This window comes from Phalacrocorax aristotelis, chromosome Z, assembly GCF_949628215.1.
Source record: "Phalacrocorax aristotelis chromosome Z, bGulAri2.1, whole genome shotgun sequence".
In the NCBI taxonomy this organism is placed as follows: Eukaryota; Metazoa; Chordata; class Aves; order Suliformes; family Phalacrocoracidae; genus Phalacrocorax; species Phalacrocorax aristotelis.
The window spans coordinates 67,689,833-67,710,444 of record NC_134311.1 but is presented as its reverse complement, the minus strand read 5'-3'; the positions used below and the strand labels follow the sequence as shown (position 1 = coordinate 67,710,444).

At 41.7% G+C, this 20,612-nt stretch overlaps 1 protein-coding gene across 5 annotated transcripts in view; it reads right to left on the bottom strand.

Annotated features, from left to right (window-relative positions):
* Window positions 1–20,612, bottom strand: part of LIFR (LIF receptor subunit alpha) — a 52,186-nt gene that overhangs the window by 10,941 nt on the left and 20,633 nt on the right. For all 5 annotated transcript variants that reach the window (XM_075079878.1, XM_075079879.1, XM_075079881.1 and 2 more), the window contains 12 exons: window positions 18,860–19,014; window positions 18,024–18,144; window positions 15,844–15,995; window positions 12,046–12,209; window positions 11,074–11,248; window positions 10,526–10,795; window positions 8,316–8,445; window positions 6,354–6,517; window positions 4,777–4,922; window positions 1,845–2,010; window positions 1,623–1,693; window positions 990–1,203 (listed from right to left, as the gene is read on the bottom strand). In XM_075079878.1, the coding sequence (XP_074935979.1) occupies window positions 990–1,203; window positions 1,623–1,693; window positions 1,845–2,010; window positions 4,777–4,922; window positions 6,354–6,517; window positions 8,316–8,445; window positions 10,526–10,795; window positions 11,074–11,248; window positions 12,046–12,209; window positions 15,844–15,995; window positions 18,024–18,144; window positions 18,860–18,941 (1,855 nt within the window). In that variant the 5' untranslated portion in view covers window positions 18,942–19,014. The remainder of the gene's footprint in view (window positions 1–989; window positions 1,204–1,622; window positions 1,694–1,844; window positions 2,011–4,776; window positions 4,923–6,353; window positions 6,518–8,315; window positions 8,446–10,525; window positions 10,796–11,073; window positions 11,249–12,045; window positions 12,210–15,843; window positions 15,996–18,023; window positions 18,145–18,859; window positions 19,015–20,612) is intronic.

Below are 20,612 nucleotides of genomic sequence, written 5' to 3'. Positions count from 1 at the left end.
AGAAACATTATGAGCAATGGTTTTCCTTTGCATAGAAACAAATTCATATTTCTCCCACTGTGAATCTCAGTCAAAGCATGTTTCTTCCTGTGAGAGGTGGCACTGCCTTATCAGAACCTAAGCTGCAAGACAGGCAACTGTGATACCTGTTAGAGAACAGGGTGGGGAGGGAGAAGCGGCATTATACATGCTCCTGGCAAACAAGCAGAGAAGGGACACTGTGCAAATCTGTCCTCCCTGCCAAGCACCAGGCAGATCTCAAGCTAAAGGTTCAGGGTTTGCGAGATACACTTTTGCTGGTGTGCAAGGAAGCATGGTCTCTCAATAGCCACATGCAATATTAACTTCTCCCCAGGCTCAGTGTTAGGAGCAGAAAAACATTATCTGGCTCAGCTATTTCCCTTTACAAAAGCCCACAGCAAGAGCGGCAGTGTTTTAATTGGGAAGCTCAAGTCCTACCTCGTTTTCAAACCGCAGCTCCTAGCACAAGGGTGCCAACATTTTACCAACCAGCCCAATTAATATTCTCCTGCAGAGCTTACAGGCACTGAACTGACAATTCTTCCCCTAAAAAGCCACACAACACCCCCAAAACTTTATTCTGATTCTCTTTAGCATGTAACAGTTTTCAGCATCTCAACAAGAACACACAGAAATCAGCTAAGCACCCTGAATGTCAGAGATCAACATTAGGGCTTTGAAGCCTCATCCTTGTTGTTCCTGGGAGGCCTCCAGAAAAGTGCAAATAGCTGCAGAGACTGTACGCTATCACCCTCCTTTTATGCAGAGAGCACAATTAACTGGCAAGACACTGCCCTAGAAGCAAAGCAGCAATTTTTTTCTTCCCCCACCCAGTAGATTTGCATGGGGAAATAACCCAGAAAACAAACACAAACAAACAAAGCAGGTATCTTATTTTTCAATAAACAAACTTGTCCAGATATTCCCCAAGCTTTGAAGGTGTTTAGCTCTCTGCTGGGAGCACTCACCGCTTGGAAGTTCCACACTCGTTATCCTCGAAGGAGGAGACGAGCCTGCATGGTTTTTGGCTACAACGCTAATTACACAGTCCTTTTTGCCAAGTTTTATCTCAGTACTGTTTGAGGGTTCGGTGACTTCTTTATACTCCAGTGGTGTCTCTAGCAGGTAGCAGGACACTTCATGAGACACTATTTTTCCGTTGGCTTCAGAAAGGGATAAAGGCTATGAATGGACAAAGAGTGCATTAGAACCAAAATGGAGTAAACAAAGGAAGACATAGGATGCTATGGGTTTAATGTCCTGATCTAATCTGATGACTGTATAGGACTACAAGGCAGATAAGATAGTTACTTAAGTGTGACTTTGAGAATTAACACGAGTTTGTAAGTTTTTAATTTTCAGCTGGGATGTATTAAAAATGTAATTCTACATGCATCTCAATGCAATGTTTACATTATAAAAATTTAATAATATTCTTATTTAGTGAAAAAATATTTGTCTAATATATGGTTCTATAAAAACTTAAGAAAAGCAGCCTGATTTATTTACTATAAACTTCACTCATTTATGAATGTGTAAGGAAATAGTTTTTCATGGAGTTACATTACATAATATTTTAAAACTTTAAGTGTCCTATCTACCTTCCAGAAGATTTTTAGACTTTTTCCAGAAGGACTTCTCTCTCTCCATATATCTGGTCCTTTCGCAGGAGCTAAGGAAAAAACAAAAGTTGTTGTTTTTTCCCAAGTTGCAGAGTAGACAATTTACCATCTATCAAAAAGTTAGCTTTTTAGTCGGCTATTTTTAAAATATATGGCTTCACACGTTCAACATTTTATCATCAAAGAATTAAATAAACTCACGGGCTTCCAAAGTCGTGTGCTCCTCTATCCTGCTCCACCCACTCCACTTCCAGAAGTGGTCAGCAGCTGAACAGCGCACCCTGAACTGGTATTTGGTATATGGGTGCAATGTGTTCAGCTGAGCTGTGTAAGTTGAGATTTTTCCACCAGGCATGGAGACATTGTGCTGTTAAAAATTTACAGAAATTGACACGTTAGATATATACTTTTTGCTCCCTAGATTATGCTGGAAGTTAACACCTAAAAAAGTTATATTTCTCCCCCAAAATATCAACACTGTGAAAAAAAAAAAAGCTGCAGTGAAGGCCTACAAAGAAATTAATGAAAAAGATTTCCAGTGTAGTCACCCTGAACAAAGGAAAATTTTTCAGAGATCTGTGAAAATACAGCCATATACAGCACAGATTTTGAAATATGACAGTAGGTAGCACCTTTGAGATGTAAAGCACAAAAAGGAGAGGTAACACTGATGAGCCTCCAACAGGATGAGCTTTGCACACAGTAGCAGGCTGCTGCTTCCCATCTATCCCATCCAGTCCCCCTCTCCTGTATGCAGCAGAACTTCTGCTCCCATGAGGCAGGCCAGGATTTCACCTCTGGTGTTTAGAACCTGCACTTCCACTGCGCATGTGGACGTGAAACTGGGTCGACAAAGGCCTTTTTTCTAAGACACACGGCTAGAAGCATGCTAAAGACTGTCTGAGAAAGATGCTTATCGTGCAGTCCTCTTCCTAGGCAGTCCTTTTTCCTTCAAAAGATAGTACCCAAGTCTTACCAAGTCTGTTCACAGCTCTTATGGAAGGACTAGTCATTCCTGTTATTCTTAAAATGGTGTGAGTCTAGGGAGTATTTAATTTTCATGACTACTTAAATGAACTCTAAGCCTGGGAATATTTTTTACTGAATCTAATTATAACACATATGCATCACAGCTGCCAAAAACTGGACTCCAAGTGACTTTAAGCTGCAACTAATTGAGTATTTCTAAAGCCAAATAACAACTTGAAAAACATAAAAAAAGACAACACTCTCTCGTAAGGATGGAAAAGCTTCTGAAAACATCCTCAAAATGCCATGTAAAACCCCATAACAATTTCACAGCTACTTTTGTTTATTACAAGGAACTCGTGGAGGTTTTTTATTAAGCAACCAGAGGCAAAATAAAAAGGCTGTAAAAGCTTCTACCAAGCTGTTAGCTGTGTTTCAAAATATCTGTAGCTGCAGGTGCAGTGAATCAAACTGCTGTAACAGTGCAAGACCCTGCCATCTCCCACTGCCCCAGATTACTAAGCCGGTAGGAGAGTTCACAAGCAAGCCTGTGCCCCAGGCTTCAAGCAGCTTAACTGTGGCTAGGCAGAACTGTGCAAACGTACTTTTTAAACAGTTTAAGCTAACTGAGCTGGGGGTGGGCAACACTTGGGTGTTTGTTTCCCCTGCTGACTGCTCCAGAAGCAGTAAGTGTTGGGAGCAGAGAAATGCAGGCAGCTGTGGGTGATGGTATCTCAGACTACACACCCAAATTCATCACAGCTCGTCTGTCAGAACTGTTACATACATCTAAAAGCCAGTTCCTTCTGCTGTTAATTCCAAAGACATCTATGATTTTCTTTGCAGTACCTAATCTCTGGGTACTACTTAACACATGTCATCACAGGGAAAATATAAAAGCTTAAGGCTTCCATGCTCATTAAGTGCTTTCAAAGTATTTTAAAAATACTCTTACAGAGCATGCATTAACTACTACTGTATTATTTTAGAGGCAATGTATATAATGATTGTCTTCAGGCTTAGCTGCACCAATTCTGCGGCTTGAGTGACTTTTTCAAGGCTGTGCACAATAGGTGTGCCCACCAGGCAACTAAATGCAGTGGGTAATGGAATACTGCTGCTGAAAATCAAACAAGCATTGTAAAAAGCAGACTCGGAAGTTAATGTGCTCAGATTACAAATTCAGGCTCTGTACACCAAGACCTGGAAATTCAGTATGTGCCTACCCAGTCTGGTCAGAGATACTCCATGTGAATGCATAAACACAGAATTTGGGGGTAAACCTCAGGCCAACTGACATGCAGTGCGGCCATTAGGTTTCCCCAGTGACATATATCACCCCATATTAAGTTAGGCAATATGGAAGAAGAAGACATATTCCCACCACCTACACTCAGTATCTGATGCTGGTGTCTAAATTAGTACCCTAAGCTCCTCTGACAGTCAGCAGAGTAAATATGCAGCTCCGATGACACAGAGCACCAAAGCCAGGCAGCAGATGGAAGCCTGAGTGCTGGAAAATCTGAACCCCACCCAGAAATACTACCTTCTCTCCCACTGCAGAGCTCTTCACTGAGGATTACCTACTGATACACCCAGTGGGAGAATCCTTCCCTATCCTGTCCCTACACCACTGACATACGAGCAGGTTTAGCGGCTCTGTATTACAGCCCCATGCATGTCAATTGCTGACAGCAAGCCAATGAACTGCTCTTTGAGGGGGGAAAAAAAAAAAAGAAATTAAAATACATACTGCAAGAGGCAATCTGGAAAAACCACTGTGGAAGTCTGCAGGGCAGCAGCACATCCTGGAACAAGCATGTGTTAATACAGTTTGCACGATGAAGGACAAAGCACAAGGACTGTTACCTAAAGGGTTAGCATAAAGCACTATTCACTCTCTCCAAGTGCCAAATAACATGATGGGTAATTTGACTTTCCTCTAAGTTCTTTAAAACCAACCAAAGAAGAGCAAGCAGGCAACAGTGGAGACGAGCAGAACTTTTTCTGATGTTAGTAGGTGAACTTCTAGTCATCACCACATTAATCATTTAGTAAGATGATCAGAATGAAGCTCTTAGTGAGAAAAGAGTTTGAAATGTAATTAGTTCAGAGAAGATGATCAACATCTGAGAAAAAAACAGCCATTAAAAGCAACACTTACCAGTTTTCGCTCAGAGTGACCACTGCTAATTTCAATCTGACACAGAAGCCTGATCTCAGCAAAGCTGCCATTTATAAACCAATGCAGACGGACACTTGTGGAGCTGTTCCCAAAAACAGTTAGCTTTTCTGGAGTTTTTGGATGAACTTAAAAAATAAAGAGAAACCCCTCAGTTCTAAGAAAAAAAACATTCACTTTAGTTCAAAAAAATTTGATTTTAAAAGATCAAAGAGCATCAGAAGCATATATAAGTGATCCAATCAGCAACTAAGATGGTGCTGGGAAGGCACCTGCAAGCAGTGTTTTTCCTGATGCTTTTCTCAGCTATCAAACATCAGAACAGATTTACTTAAGGCTGAGCATACTAGCATGTGTGGTAAGGAGTTGGAGATACAGAAAAACATTTCCCCTCCTACTGACTTTATAAAAAAGCGAAACATGAGCTATTTCAGAGGACCAGAGTGACAGATAAAACTCACTCAACTTTGTGCATCTTCTGGGAATTCTGTAACATAACATCTGCAGACTAGGAGAGGACAGGACTCCTGAATGACCTCTCCCTCCCCAAAACTCCCTTCATGGAATTTTTCAATAATATTCTGTACTACTATTCATAGCTGTCAGAGAAAAAAAAATCTTTACTGTGGAATTGGTCCAGTAACCCTTAAGGAAATATGTACTCTATATTGGGAATTAACTGGACAGTGAGGGAAAGAAAGGAAAGGAAACGAATAGGAAATAGTAGTCCTATTGACTGGGTGCAAAACGGCCCAGTTTATAATTAGCAAAAACAAATCATGCTTTTCTAGGACCTGCCAATTTAGTACTCTGACAATTCCAATCTCAGGCTAGTTGAACTGGGAAATGGACAAAACCTCCTGCACCATCTTCAATTTCAAATTCAGTTTTTCAGAGAGAATGGAAGAATTCTGTAACCATTAGAAACCCCCGAATCCTCAACTATGGTTGTGGAGGCAGATGGAAAAGGATGTGCAAGACAGTACTAGAAAGGTGGTCATCTTCTCACCTTCCTTGCTTAAACCGAAGGTGCAGTGAAAGAGTAATTTCTTTCTACAAACTACGACAGCAGTTCATGTTTACTACTAATAGCAGTAATACTCCTGCTATTACCTTTTACCTTTCAGTGCTACATTTTTAATGCTCCAAATCCTGATATTGTAAACCCACACAATATTTTGCCCTATAAGCAGGCACTTCACAGTTCATAAAGTTACACCTACATTTTAATTACTGATGTGTAATGAAATACTAAATAATACATGAACAGCGGCTGGCTAATTATTAGATCACTAGCAGCATTTATCCATACAGCAGTGTATCCAATCTGGTAGCACTGCTGTTGAGAACTGGCATCTCTCTGTACACCTAATTATTGCCTCAGGACATACCCTAAACTATTTTCTTTTCAAGTTCAAATTATCAAACATGGCAAAATACTGGTGACAATAAAGCAAAATAATGACAAGTATACCATGTCAGAGTTCTTCAAACCCAACAAACAAATCGTTAGCATGCAGAAAACTTATATTTTTGCCTTTGCAGTTCTTAAGTCTTACCTCTTTCAGTTAAATCAACCAAAAGCGATGACTCTGTTTGCCCAATAGGATTGGAGACGCCTAATATGAAGTCATAGGTTTTTTGATCAGCCACTACTGGGAAGCCACAGACACGTTCACTGTTCATTTCATTGACTTCACATGAAACATTTTTCCCAGATATTCTACAAAGTTAAAAAACAGGGGGGAACAACTTAATTTTTGAATAAGATCATTTCTAGCAACAGTCAGAAGTCTAGACTGAAAACACAGTAAAGAACGATGGGTTCACTGACACATGGCTTACAGAATGATTTGATTGCAGAGGCATATCTAACACCACAATGCAGGTTAAAGTGGCATCAGTCATGACTTGCCCTGTTCTCACGTGAAACTCTCCTCTTCCACTAGCATAACATTTCCATCCTCTCACTTCTCAAAAGCCTGGAAAACAGGTAGGTCCTGTAAAACCACCTCACAAGTCACAACCAAGATTCTGATTTAAAGTACCTTTGTTCAGATCAGTGTATGTTTGCATTTAAATAATGTTCTTAATTGCTTTCTGAACTAGGGAGATGCGACACACATTACCTCTTTCCATCAGCCCTGCCAAATCTAAACCAAGGTTTGTTACCTGGGAAACATAATTTTTAAATCAAAAGCAGGAAAGGCAGTCTGGTAACAGCCAAGAGTTACATCATAGGTAAAATCTGAAGTGTATATCTGTATGTATGTATATAGAAGTTGCTTTAATTACAATCTGTCTGAACCTCTCATTCAGTAGCACAAGTTTAATTCTTCCTCTGGGCATTTTTATTGTGTTGTAGCTGAGCTCTGAGCTTTCTCCACACCATACTCTCTATTTCAATACCTCAGTGTGGGCTGAGAACAAGGATGAGACTATTTACCCTGAAATGCACCACATAATCTCCTCACAGCGTTTGGGCTGAGTGAAACAAGTCTGAACTACATCCTTGTTTATGAGCTGAATATGGGCAGCCAGTGACTGGAGCTCTGCTTTGTCCACCTCTTTGCATCCTACCCAATCATTTTTTTAGCACTAGCATTCTGGACATCATCTGTGACTGTAACTCAATCCTCATTGCCTCTGACTTGCATCAAAGCCACCATAAGACTCCATTTCCCATGAGTTTTTGTGACTCAGGCCTCTCCTGGCTCCTTTCCCTGACTGCTCCTTTGGCATTACAGGGGAGCCTCCTTGCCACGGGAATTTTGTTAACTCCTCACTGACTTCTAATCACAACCACCAAGGAATCCTATTTGCAAGTACTATTCCAAAACAATGATTCTTTACTTTTAAGGCTTTACATGGCCTATGATGTAAGACAAACTAGTGGGACACCAGTGTTCACTTCTTTCTGTGGATGATACAAGTGTTATTGGTCCCTTTCAATGTTTTCCAGGTAACATGCACTTTGCCTGCTCTACACTATCTAGTTCTTAATGCTGGGAGGAGAATAGGTGTAGTCTTATTGCTATTTTCCCTAGTAGCATTTGGGAAATGACCCACAGCCTGTCTTAGAATTGTTCCTCAGTGAGTTTCTGTCATCCTGCATAGCAGAAGCTCAGTGAATGTCTGACAGATGATCTGACACAGGTTGCATATAAAAAAATTTTTTTAAATTAGTGAATGACTCCTACTATCCCCCGGCATTTTCATATTGGTCTTGTCTACATGTTGGCAGCATCCTGACACACTAAGCCCTTTATTTTCTCATGAGTTCATAATGGCATAAATCGTTAGGAAAAGCCATCCTTAATTACCACTGGAATTTTGCAGAGTTAGACAAGGGTTCTCCCAGTTTAGTTTAGTTTCAGCTTTCACAAACCCTTGAAAAGTATTTTAGGCTCTAAACAATGAAGACTATCTCATTTAAATAGTCATGGTGCAGTAAGTCTCAGGCACCAAAGTATATATTCCAGTTCTACCCTTTTGCTCCTTTTAGTGGTGAATTGTTTTACCTTTCAAATAAACTGTACTTTGTTCTTCGTTTTCCATATAGTCCACTGGGTCTGCCTGGCTTCCAGGTGCATTTTATTATCAGGAAGTTGGATGTTTCACAACTGAGGTTTTGGGGGATATCAGGGGCATCTGTAGTATGAAAGGAAACCAAAACAGTCAGCCAATGTTTTGCCATCCTAGTGTGACAGTTGGGCTGCTAGCTTCCTGAAAGCATTATGATTCCTTTTTGCTGGGTCTAGATTGCATGCCTTAAAAATATGGTAACAGTTACACTCGAACCATACAAATAATATGTTTTAAAAAAAACCAACAATAAAACAGATGGATAATTATTATCAGCCCCATCTGACTAACACTTGACTCTAGGCTTCTAAGTGGGTGGGTAATCTGGTAAATCACATGCAAATACATTCACAAGCTCCAGGCTCTGACCTGGAAATGTTTCACTGAAGCTCTGCCAAGACTCTTCCAAAATTCTGAGCATCAGTTTAGCCACTGAGCAATGCAGGAAAGGTGTCGGCGGTGTGTCATATTTTCTTACATGCCAGCCCCACTGCTGCTTTGAATTCCTCAAGCAAGTCATGTCAAGGAGACATGAATTTTAACATGAATTCCAAACTGAATTTTAAAGTTCAAGCAAGCCCTGAATGGCTCGTCCTCTTCACCTTTGCTTTGGCAGTGCCCATCTTTTTCTTTCAAAGCTTGCTCCTTGCTCCCATACTAGAATATTGTTGAGCGCCTTCCTGGAGAAGATAGGCAGTGCCGCCAAAAGAAAGGGAAACCATGCTAACGTGAGACTAAGCAGAGCACTTATTTCAAGTCTCGTACACTTTCCTCCAGAAGATAGCACAATAATATCCATGTAGCTGCCCTAGAGAAGGGGCACCAACACAAGAGGCAACAGTGGCAGGCTTATTTCAGACTGTGAGCAGAGGGACAAAAAGAACACTTACTTTGCTAGGCCTAGGATTAACCCAGGTGGTTTGCATGCACATTTACTTCCTCTATGTTTTCTTCCCCAAATGTCTCTCATCAGCAAGAGCATCATGACAAGTCCTCTCCACTCCCACTAAGTAGGTACCACAGAAGAAACACTGGCATGAAAAAGACTTCACCATATCCCAGCCCTTCAAAATCCACTGTATGGGAAAAACCTATGGGATTATCACAGCCTTTGTTCATGAATAACTGACTTATTTACCTGGAAGATTCTCCCACAAAAGCAAATACTACACAAATAATGTAAAAATGGCATCTCACTGAGAAGTCATAAGAAGTTGAATTCCGTTTTCCATTTGCTGTCAGATACTTAGCACACAAAGTCAATGACAGGAGGCACAGGCTGGAGCTGGGAACACGCTTTCAAAATAAGCCCAGTCTCTCCTCTCCTTACCCTCAACCCCAAGGACCCTAAGTTCAAAGGCAGGCATTTGTAATGGGAAACAGGACTCTAATGGGCAGCTATTGGAAGATGATAACTCTCAAAACACCTGTAAGGAAGACACAGAAAGCTCTGAAGTGACCAGTAATGGGAAAGAAGAACCTGATACTTTCAGTAGTTTAAGAGGTATCTGTATCTGGAAGAGATTCCTGAGGCTGGCATGGTTACAAAGGGAAGATACATAGTCATTTGGTATCTTTAAAGAGAATACTAAGAGAATGTTTAAGAGATTTTCCAGGAAAGAGGAACTGTCAGGTGGGTTCCTTTGCTGTAATTAGCTCCAGGGAGCTACTGCCCTGGATGAGCACCTGTTGTTGTTGCAAAGTCTGTTTTATTGCCTTCATTTGACTGGTTGGTAAATGAATGTTTTCACTTAAAATTCTTCCTTATCTTTGCCTTGTCAAAGACCAAACTAGAACAGATGTAAGCCTAAAGTGATAGAGACTGAGGAAGAATCTTCATATGGTAATAAACTACTAAGTATTCCAGATCATGAAGAAAAGCCTTAAAAAAGAGATCAAGGAGAGAAGCACTGGGCCAGGTTCTAAGAGATGGTTTACATGAGTACCTCCTCATCCTCCCAGTCTTGGTGTCTTCTCCACGGGCTGGAGTTTCCACAGTGAAATCAAACACATACAATCCCAGTTCATCCTCAGAAACCAAAGGCCAGGTTAAAAAAGCCACAATAGTATTTGTTTCCTAGCAGAACTCTAAGGGTCTCAAAATTATTTTGATTTTCCTAAAGTCAGTAAACATAATGATACATACATCCTACAAACAAGACAGTTCCCTCCATATCATCTTCGGACAGTATGCACACTGCATTTGTTCCACTGGTAACTGAAGCACTGGCATTTAGCACTCTGATTGCACTGCTCCGACGGCTCAGATGTATCATTGGGTATATTTCTGGTCCATAAGTCATCCGTTGTATCTGCCGTCCTTCTTCATGGACACAACAAATTGTCACATCTGAACCTACTGCCACCACGGTGTCCTGAGGAAACACTCCACGCCCGTTTGGCTCGCTATCTTTTCCTGGCAGAGAAGGAAGAACAGAAAACAAAAACACAAAAAACCTTACATGTAGAATTTACTGTAAACATGGTGCCAATCAGCTGAAATGACCCAGAAGCCCTCTAAATGCATACAAAATCAATGTTTACCAGGTTTCATTAACTAATGGAAGCATTATTTCTCTCACCAGAACACCCCTAAAAGCAACAGCCCATCACTGCCTAAGGCTTTTCCTCTGATTCTGGCTTGTTTTTCAGAAAACAACCAAAGTCCACGCAGTGACGATACAACAAACCTACCAGGGATGACTTGTACTGGGCTCCAGTCACTCCAATCCTTGGGGCCAGCAAACTGTGTTACATTAATATAACAGCGAATCTTCACATAATGCGATGTACACTCCAAAGGCATATCTGATGTCCAGTTCCAAGAAAGAATGATGTCTTCATGAGTCAGTTTTGAATAGTAAGTTACCTACAAAGTTTTCCCCCACAAAAAACAACCAAGAGAGAGTTTATGAACACCTTCTAGCAATGACCTATAATCTCCAAGGTGTCAACAGAATGGCAAATGAAGTGAAGTAAATCACAAAATGGTTTGAGTGCGCCATCTAACTTTCAGTTGTCTTGTGAATATACTTGGACAAAAGCCTAAGATGCTAAACAGCCCACCAGCCAGGTAGACTGCCAGCCAGAAATATCAGAGGGCAGACATTTGAGAGACAGCAGGAAGCTTGCCAAGCATTTCAAAAGGTATATATTGCATCCCAATATCCTGGGCTTCTCCCAGGCAGGGAAAGGTTCCAACTTTTCCAAAATGAAACTCTTCTAATACTATTCCCAGGCTGCACATTGTATCTTTTCTCCATTCCTAAAACTTACAGAACAGAGCTATAAATTGGCCTGGAATAACTGTGGTTGGAAAAAAAAAGGCAAACTGAACATTCAAAGACCACCAAGACTTGAGACACTGTTGGAGAAGTAAAGCAGAGAAAAGGGTGTAAAATATTTGCCAAATTCATAAGTTCTAATCAAAAAAATTGTATTAGAATAAAAAAAAAAGCTGTGACTGTAAGTACTGACAGTATAGTAGTCAGTGTCTCATAACTTCGAAACTTAACAAGAAGTTACCTACCAGAAGCATGACTACACTCAGATTCTGCAAAGCTCTGCAACTGTCAGTATCCTCAGCGTTCTTCAGATGACCTCCCAGAACATTACCGACAGCAAAAACTGTACCTATGTTTTTCATAAAGGAAGTAAAGGACTTACCTGTGTGACTTTTTCCATTGCTTCTTTACGGAGTATCTGAATCTGCCATAAGGCATCCAATCCATATGGAAAGACTGATCCATTATCACTCCACTTCAGATTTAATGTGGAAGTTGAAAAGTCAGGTGTTAAACTAAAAATGCGTGGAGTGAGAGGAACAAATGCTTGAAAAAGAGAGAGGGAGAAAAAGCCATATTCAAGTCATTAGTCAGCAATACCAGCCCTACAGGTGTTTAACAGCCATGGTCTCTGCTCTCAACTGGCTAGTAGCCATACAAACATATAACTCAACCTCTGTAATTAGAACAAGATGGGCTCTGTCATTACTTGAGCATGAAAGTTCCCAGAAAAGCACAGGTGCTAATGAGTCACCAGGTAGCATTTTCTTCTAACATCTCAACATGCAGATGTGTGAGTAACTGATCATGAATGTGACTCTTCATAATGTATAGTGAGAAGACATTGTATCTTTCACAACCTTCATTCAATGCTGTAGAAATAAAGCAAACATGGCAACAGACTTGAAGTGTACATGAGAACGCATCTAGGGAGGCTGATGGAAAATTCCCCAAAGAAAGAACTGGGTTTTGGAGATCAGCAGGGAAAAGGGGACTTGCAACAAAAGCTAGAGTAGGGAGAAAGGAGAGCAGAAGCACAGGGTGCAAGAAGCTCACATGAGGCTCTGAAGAGGATCATGGGCAGTGTGACTTTAAGCTACAAGAGGTATTGAAGGCATAACATAGTAATGGGGCAGGACAAGGAGATTAAACAGAAGCATCTCTTCTATGAATGAGTGGTGGTGAAGCAAGAGGCTGAGAAGCATGCAAGGGTTATGGCTGTTCAAGCATTACGGCTGCTCACTGGGCCTGGTATATGATAAATCCTGTTTTTAAAATGTGTAATTTATCCAACTTCAGTCTTGGCAAAGGCTCTGAGAGCCTGCAAAGTGTTCAACGCAGTCAACGTGCTACCTTGGATAACCTGTGATGAACTAGGCGGCATTAAAAGGAGTGTGGCCAGCAGGCCGAGGGAAGTTATCCTCCCGCTCTACTCTGCCCTAGTGAGGCAACATTTGGAGGACTGTGTCCAGTTCTGGGCCCGCCAGTTTAAGAAGGACAGGGAACTGCTTAAGCAAGTCTAGCAGAGAGCTGCCAAGATGATCAGGGACTGAAGCATCTCCCATATGAAGAAAGGCTGAGAGGCTTGGGTTTGTTCAGCATGGAGAAGAGAAGACTATGGGGGGATTTCATCAAAACCTATAAATATCTGAAGGGTGGGTGACAAGAAGATGGGACTGGACTCTTTTCATTAGTGCCCAATGACAGGCCAAGGGGCAACGGGCACAAGTTGGAACACAGGAAGTTCCACTTAAACACAAGAAAAAAATTCTCTGTGAGGGTGCCAGAGCAGTGGAACAGGCTGCCCAGGGAGGCTGTGGAGTCCCTTTCCTGGAGACATTCAAAACATGCCTGGGCATGGTCCTGTGTCCCCTGCTCTAGGTGTGCTTGCTCAAGCAGGGGAGTTTTATGAGATGATTTCCAGGTTCTGTGAACCTGACAGACCTATCCTGCCTGGGTTCAGCAAGATGCTGGAGAACCCAGCATGGTGCCCACATATTCTGGAGTTGTGTTTTCTTAAATTCTTGAACTGCTCTCAACTGAAGAGAAAACTCAGCTAGGCATTAGAAATGCTACTGACTTTAGATTTTGACTGCACTAAACAAATAAGCAGGCAAGCCTAAACTAGAGACAAAATTATGAGCAAGTGTGGCAGATGGTGTCAATGCCATCTTCAGCTTACAACTTCCTCCTTAGCTGTCCTTCCTTATCTGTCTCCCAAGAGGTGAAACAGAAGAGCAATCACCTCAAGTGTATTACCTAGAATGCACGCAGTCTAGGTAACAAACAGGAAGACCTGGAGCTCTGTGCCCATTCAGAAGGGTAAGACATCATAGGAGTAACTGAAACATGGTGGGACACCTCAAATGACTGGGGGATCGCAATGGACGGTTATAGGCTCTTTCGTAAAGACAGGCAAGGTAGAAGAGGTGGAGCAGTCGCACTCTACATTAAGGAAAACCTTGAATGTATCAAAGTCAACTATGGTGATTGCAACTGCTCTATCGAATGCCTCTGGGTTAAAGTCAAAGGGGTCGTCTCCAAGCAGGACCTCACAGTGGGCATCTGCTACCGACCTCCTAATCATGATGACAATGCTGACGAAGCGATACTTGGGGCACTCGAGCAAGCTTCTGGCCAACAGAACCTGGTCCTGATGGGGGACTTCAACTATATAGACATCTTCTGGAAGAACAATACGGCAGCTCGCATATCATCCACCAAGTTCCTGGAATATATAGAGGACTGCTTCCTGATACAAATGTTAGATGTGCCAACCAGGAATGAGGCACTGTTGTACTTGCTATTCACAAACTGAGAAAACCTGCTTTGTAATATCTCGGTCAGTGATAGCCTTGGCTACAGTGATCATAATATTGTGGAGTTCGGGATCCTGCTGTCCTGGTGGACAGAAAGCTCAACATGAGCGAACAGTGTGCTGCTGCAGCCAAGGCGGCCAACAGGATGCTGGGTTGCATCAAAAAGGGCATCACCAGCAGAGAGAAAGAAGTCATTATCCCACTCTACTCAGCGCTTGTCAGGCCACACCTGGAGTACTGTGTACAGTTCTGGTCCCCCTATACAAAAAGGATGTGGACAGGCTGGAAGGGGTCCAGAGAAGGGCCACCAAGATGATCAAAGGACTGGGAAGCTGCCATATGAGGATAGGCTGGGAGAGCTGGGTTTGTTCAGCCTTGAGAAAAGGAGGCTTAGAGGGGACCTCATCACCGTGTACCAGTACTTAAGGGGTAGCTACAAAGAAGATGGAGAGGGAGTCACAAGGGGGAATGGACACAAGTTGCTCTTGGGGAGATTCCAATAGGACACGAGAGGAAAATTTTTCACAGTGAGGACAGTCACCACTGGAATAATCTCCCCAGGGAAGTGGTTGACTCGGCCACGTTGGACACCTTCAAGATTCGTCTGGACAGGGTGCTGGGCCATCTTGTCTAGACTGTGCTCTTCCTAGAAAGGTTGGACTAGACGATCCCTGAGGTCCCTTCCAGCCTGTGATTCTGTGATTCTCCTTTGAGAGAAAGGAGGTGGAAAAAAGCCTCATTTATCTATGACTCCAGTATGATACAGTCTCTCACACACGCATAAATGTATTTGCCTAGTTTTATATACATTTGAACAGAATGGGTAAATTAGGCATATATTGAGAAAATATAATCCTGTCAAGAGTGAGATGCGATATAATAAAAATGTTGTGAAATTGCGTGAACAAACTACTTAATTCTGTAGCAGTTCAGCATTTAAATGGGAGAAGAGGCACTAGGCTGTTTATTCTCCCTTTCCCAATTCAAATCTGAGCAAATGCACTTTATGCTGCATGCAGGTACTTCAGTATGTAGATTAGGAACTTATTTACAAATCCTTCCTAATTTATAGTCGGGGGGGGGGGGGGGGGGGGGGAATCAAAGAGTCATTAGGGACATGTAACAGTGCTGTACTTCATTTTCCTGCTCACATTCTGCCTTTCACTTCTGTGCTATGATCTATGGGTAAAAGGGGTTTTCTTTCCCCTGAAGGGAGAGAGAAAACAACCTGTTATGTATGGTAGATTCATATGGACTCAGCACATCAACATTGTATATACATGAACACTGCCAAAGAAAACTATCAGTTTTCTGGAGCATTATTAATCATTGTATGTACACACATAAAACCCGATACTTACAGATGTCTTTCTTGTGAATTTCAAATTCTTTGGTAGCAAAAGCAGTTCCAGAAGAACTGTTTGTGGTTATTGTCACTGTGGTGGAGCTCCCTGGGACTGGAATCTCAACCTTTTTCTCCTTAGTTTTAAAACACACTGGAGAGGAGAGGTCACTGAAAAAGACAGAGAGGATTAAGCAGGTATTTCAACTGATAGGAAGCTAAGGCAAGTTAAGTCCTATTCCTAGGACACTAATAAACTACAAATTCACTGTAATATAACAGAGAGCTCCATATCAAGTCTGGGAAGGAGTAAGACTTGCAAGTGCTTTGGTTAACATCAGATTGACAGGCATTCCGTGTGCACTAGTTGTATAATGCAGCTACCTAGTTGTTAAGAGAACACTTCAAAGTGAAAAACTGACTTTTTAAGCAAATGACACACTTCTGAAATATATAGGCACCATAAGTCAATACTTCAAAATAAGCAAAATAAAACCCCCCAAAACTCAACAGTACCTCCCCTGCTTCTATGCTCCCTGACTCCCTCTCCCTCCATTTCTTCTCAAAGTGATGGCACATGGGTGCAAAGAGCAGGTTCACCCATCTGTGTCCCCATCTCAGAACAAATCTTTTAGCTCCCTTCTGCTGCTCAGCTAGTAGGGCAAGAGCAGAGGGCAGGGGAGAGAAGTGCTAAGATCTCAGACGGAGATACAGTCTGCTCACAATGTTTGTGCAGTGCTCAGCAACACATGATCTGGCCTTTTGTCTGGAGGTCGTAGATACATACGGGAAACAACAGAGGATGGGTCAAGTCCCTTTGCTCATTATCATTGATATGCAACTAGAAAGGCAAAAAGTTCAGAAAAATCCAGACCTTCCTCTTGGGGGAATGATGGGAGGAAGGAAAGCAAAGAGAACAATGCCAGACTTCCTGCCGAGGGACCGTTACTCACTTATGAACTGGAACAGAAGCCTGGAGCTCCCATCAGCCAGAGTCAAGAGCTTGGGTTGAACTTTTAAGATTCACGCAAGACTCTGGGCTAGTGAAAGCCACCTGAGACTTGAGTGCTCAGAAAGGCTATTCCTCCTCTGTACTGAGATATTATTAGAGGTTGTATGGGCAAGTTAAAAACAAAATCTACTTCCCTCAGTGAGGTCTGTACTAAGATCAGCCCTCAGCTTCTCTGCTTCAGGAACCCAAGCCTGTTTTGCTTTGCTAAGGAGAAAGAGCAACAGCTATATGACTGTTCTTGTTTATAGGGAGTTCAGTACCTCATGAACTCTACACTCCTGAACTCTGGCCACAGTGTCACATATGTGTGTCTTTTTTGTATAGAAACAATAGCTGGTAATGCAGGAGGAGTAACTAGACACAGAAAATCAAACATGTAGGTGGAAGAAATGCAGCCAAGCCCTGGGACCCCAAGGACAAGTCTGGGCTGCCTGCAGAATTTACAGGAAAAAAGACAGTACAAATATCTGGACTGGGGGCAGGATCAAGATGCAAAAAGGATTTTAACTCATCCCTAGCATATGATAAGTATTTGGCAGACCCACAGCATGGGGAATTGCACATGTAGCTCTCATTAGTGAAAAACACACTGAAGGCTTAAATTTTTAAAACATTTTTAACATTTCTCAAAATTTTCAACATGCATTCACTTCAGAAAAGCTATTGTAATTGTGGAATAATTTTATATTTCCTCTAACGTGATGTTCCCCAGACAGCTTAAAATTTATAAAGGTTATAACACAGCCACCAAGTGATTTTTTTATGTTTTTCCACATGTGAATCTCAACACTTATGTCATATATTCTACTGCTTTGGCCCATAACATCAGGATTCACTTCTTCCAACTATCATTTCCTTTTGGATTGAACCTGATATAAAGATGTCCCTCATGAAAACTCTGAGCAAGGGCTAGGCAGACACATAGAGGAATCTGAGTAAAAGAGAGCATCTTCCAGCCCTTTGAAGAGAGCAAGCAGGAGATTTTGGCAGGAGAATTGTTAGCATGAGACAAGACTTTGCCAGAAACCCCACCATTGCCTGAGTTAACAGTGCCTGGAGGGAGAACCACCCAAAGAAAACTGATGGGGAGATGCTGGGAAATAAGAGCATCACAAATTCCATGGGCAGTGACTAAGGAATAACTATACTAATTTGGTAGTTTTTGAACAGGTATACAAGAGACTTACTTGGTAGCGTAGCAAAAGTCAGTTTGTCCATGTCTTCCTTTAGAAGAGAGATCCCAAGTACAGATCATTTTGTGTAAATTATGTGTTATGCATTTCAAATTCTGGGGGTGCCCCAGAGAACCTGAAATCATATAAGAAATACAGTCACACACTGCAGGTCAAAAATGACCAACTGTAAAACAACTGCTCTTGTTCACTTCTATAGCCATTCTTTTTACATTTTTATTGTGTGCATGCCTGGCCAGTATTTTAGAACTGTTGAATGATATGTGTGCCTGATTACAGACAGCCACAGACTGCCAGATTTCTAGAAGAACTTAAAATCTGGATTTATACTTGTATGCAATGAGACAGGCAGCTGTCTCTTTCCACAATACCCATTCCTAGCCTAGCCTAATAAGTAGGCTTTGGGCCAATGGCAAAACCACAAGCTTTGATGATAAACTTAATGAGGTTTTTGCTCTCCTCCATTGTCCCACATGGAGGGCAATTAATGACAGAAAGGTAATTAATGATAATTTGTGAAATTGCTGCAGACAGCTGACATACACAGCAAGAGGTCTCAGTGTGGACATTTACACCAACTATATATGCAGACTATCACACTTGCATTATGGAGAATTTAACATCCAATTTTGCACTGGTTTACAAGATGCCACTGGTTGCTGGAAAGCAGAGATCAGGCCTGGTAGTACGTCTGTCGCTAGGATGGTGTGGAACTGCAAAGGTGACAGTTTTCGAACATACACATGGTAAAAAAGCAATGTAATTGAATGGTGTCAGTACGGAAGCTATAAAGAAAAAGTAATTAGTGAATTACATTGCAATAAACTCACCTATCTCTTGGCTATTTATTAAGCTTCTTAAACATAAAATAGCTAGTGCTAAAAGGCAGCGGAGGCTTGAATACTTCCACATTATTCTACTGTTTGTTTTCAGAACAGCAGCTTCAAGCAGAAATAAACGTCATCTTCCAACAAGGTGGTCAGTTCTAAAATTAAAAACAAAACAAAAAATAGTTTTGAAATTCCAGACCTGATACCAGTCTGATACCAGCAAACACCAGTTCTTGTTCCATCTACTTTTCTTCTTCAGTGCTGCTCCCAGGCATAGCAACTCCTTACCCTTCTGGCAAGCAAACATTTTCACTGTCCCATTCACAACTCGATGAACATGTTTTCAGCGAGACATTTCAAAGATAACCTCAACAATCACAGACAGGTAAAACTCAACTGTCCACAGGCCTCTTTCAGGACTACCTGAGGCCAGAACAGAATAGATATGGCAGGATATTCCCCTAGAACAGGTCTCTTCAACTTAGATGAAATGTCACATTCACAAAGGGCCCTGTATCCTGTGAATGGAAATGTCCCCTGCTTTAGATACGGGTTTAAGGAGGCTGGACAGTCCATCTGTTTTCCTCTCCCCTCTGCTCACTTTTCATATTGCTGCTACTCAAAGCTATGGGATGCCCAAGACCTGATCTGATCACCCAGGATCACTGGTTCAATCCAGTGTTAAGTAATAATTTCTGGAGGGAAAAAAGGAAAAAAAGTGAGAGCCATTTCTCTACTGCACAATACTTATTAGTATAAATATTGATCTTAAGGTAAAAATTATCTAGAATATTATGTTTAATGTGTTCTTTGAAGATTAATGGGTTGCATGTTTTCCAAAGATAAGTTCAACTATTCAGCAGGATCTGGGGAACACAGGCAGTTCCACCCACACATTGGTCACCATCAGTGTTTGTTCTCAAAAAGAAAACTGCAGGAGAGGTTATCCTAAAGCCCAGCAAATCCCTGGTGCATTGTCTCCCTGCCACCTGAGAGCTCTGAAGACTTGAGCATCCTCCCACAGACCATAACTTCCATGTAGCAAGGGGCCTTCTCCCACTGACCAACAGCAGGAGGGACATTTTCATGTAAGAATGTCGCTGACCCAGCCTTTCCTACAGAGCAGTTTTGTAAACCTCTTATTTTGTCCAGGCTGCTTCTTTTTAAGACTCAAGTGGAACGGCTCCTGACCTTGTACTAGAAGTCTCTTCCAAAGCTAGATGTACATCATTGTCAGAATGACACCCTTAAAACATTCATTTTTGCCTAAAAGCCTCTGTGATTTTTAAAGAGACTTCTTTTCACTGAAGTCCTCTGCACCACCAGGAGTGCGCTCCCTCATCCCTGCAATACAAGCATGTATATTTTGTTACTGTTTTTAAAAGGAATTCTCCCTCAGGGGACAGCTGGGAATGCCCAAAATGCTCTTCTGTCCCTCACCAAGCAGCACTGTGTGAGGAGAAACCTATCAGCACTACGTCAAATAATCCAGAGTTGTTCCCAAGGGACCACCTCTTTCTCTTGACCTGCAATAACCAGACTGGGGGAAAGGCCCAGGCAGCACAGGAGATGAGAGATGCTATGGTAAAGGTTAGTGTTACAGCTGGAGGGAAAAAACACCCTTAAAACTTAACAATTATTTTATTTTCACTATGTTCTCAAGCCACCAGAAGACCTCGCTAAAAACATACTAATTTAAGCTTTACTACTCACACACTCATTCAGTTCTTTTTATATATTCCTAAACTGTAAC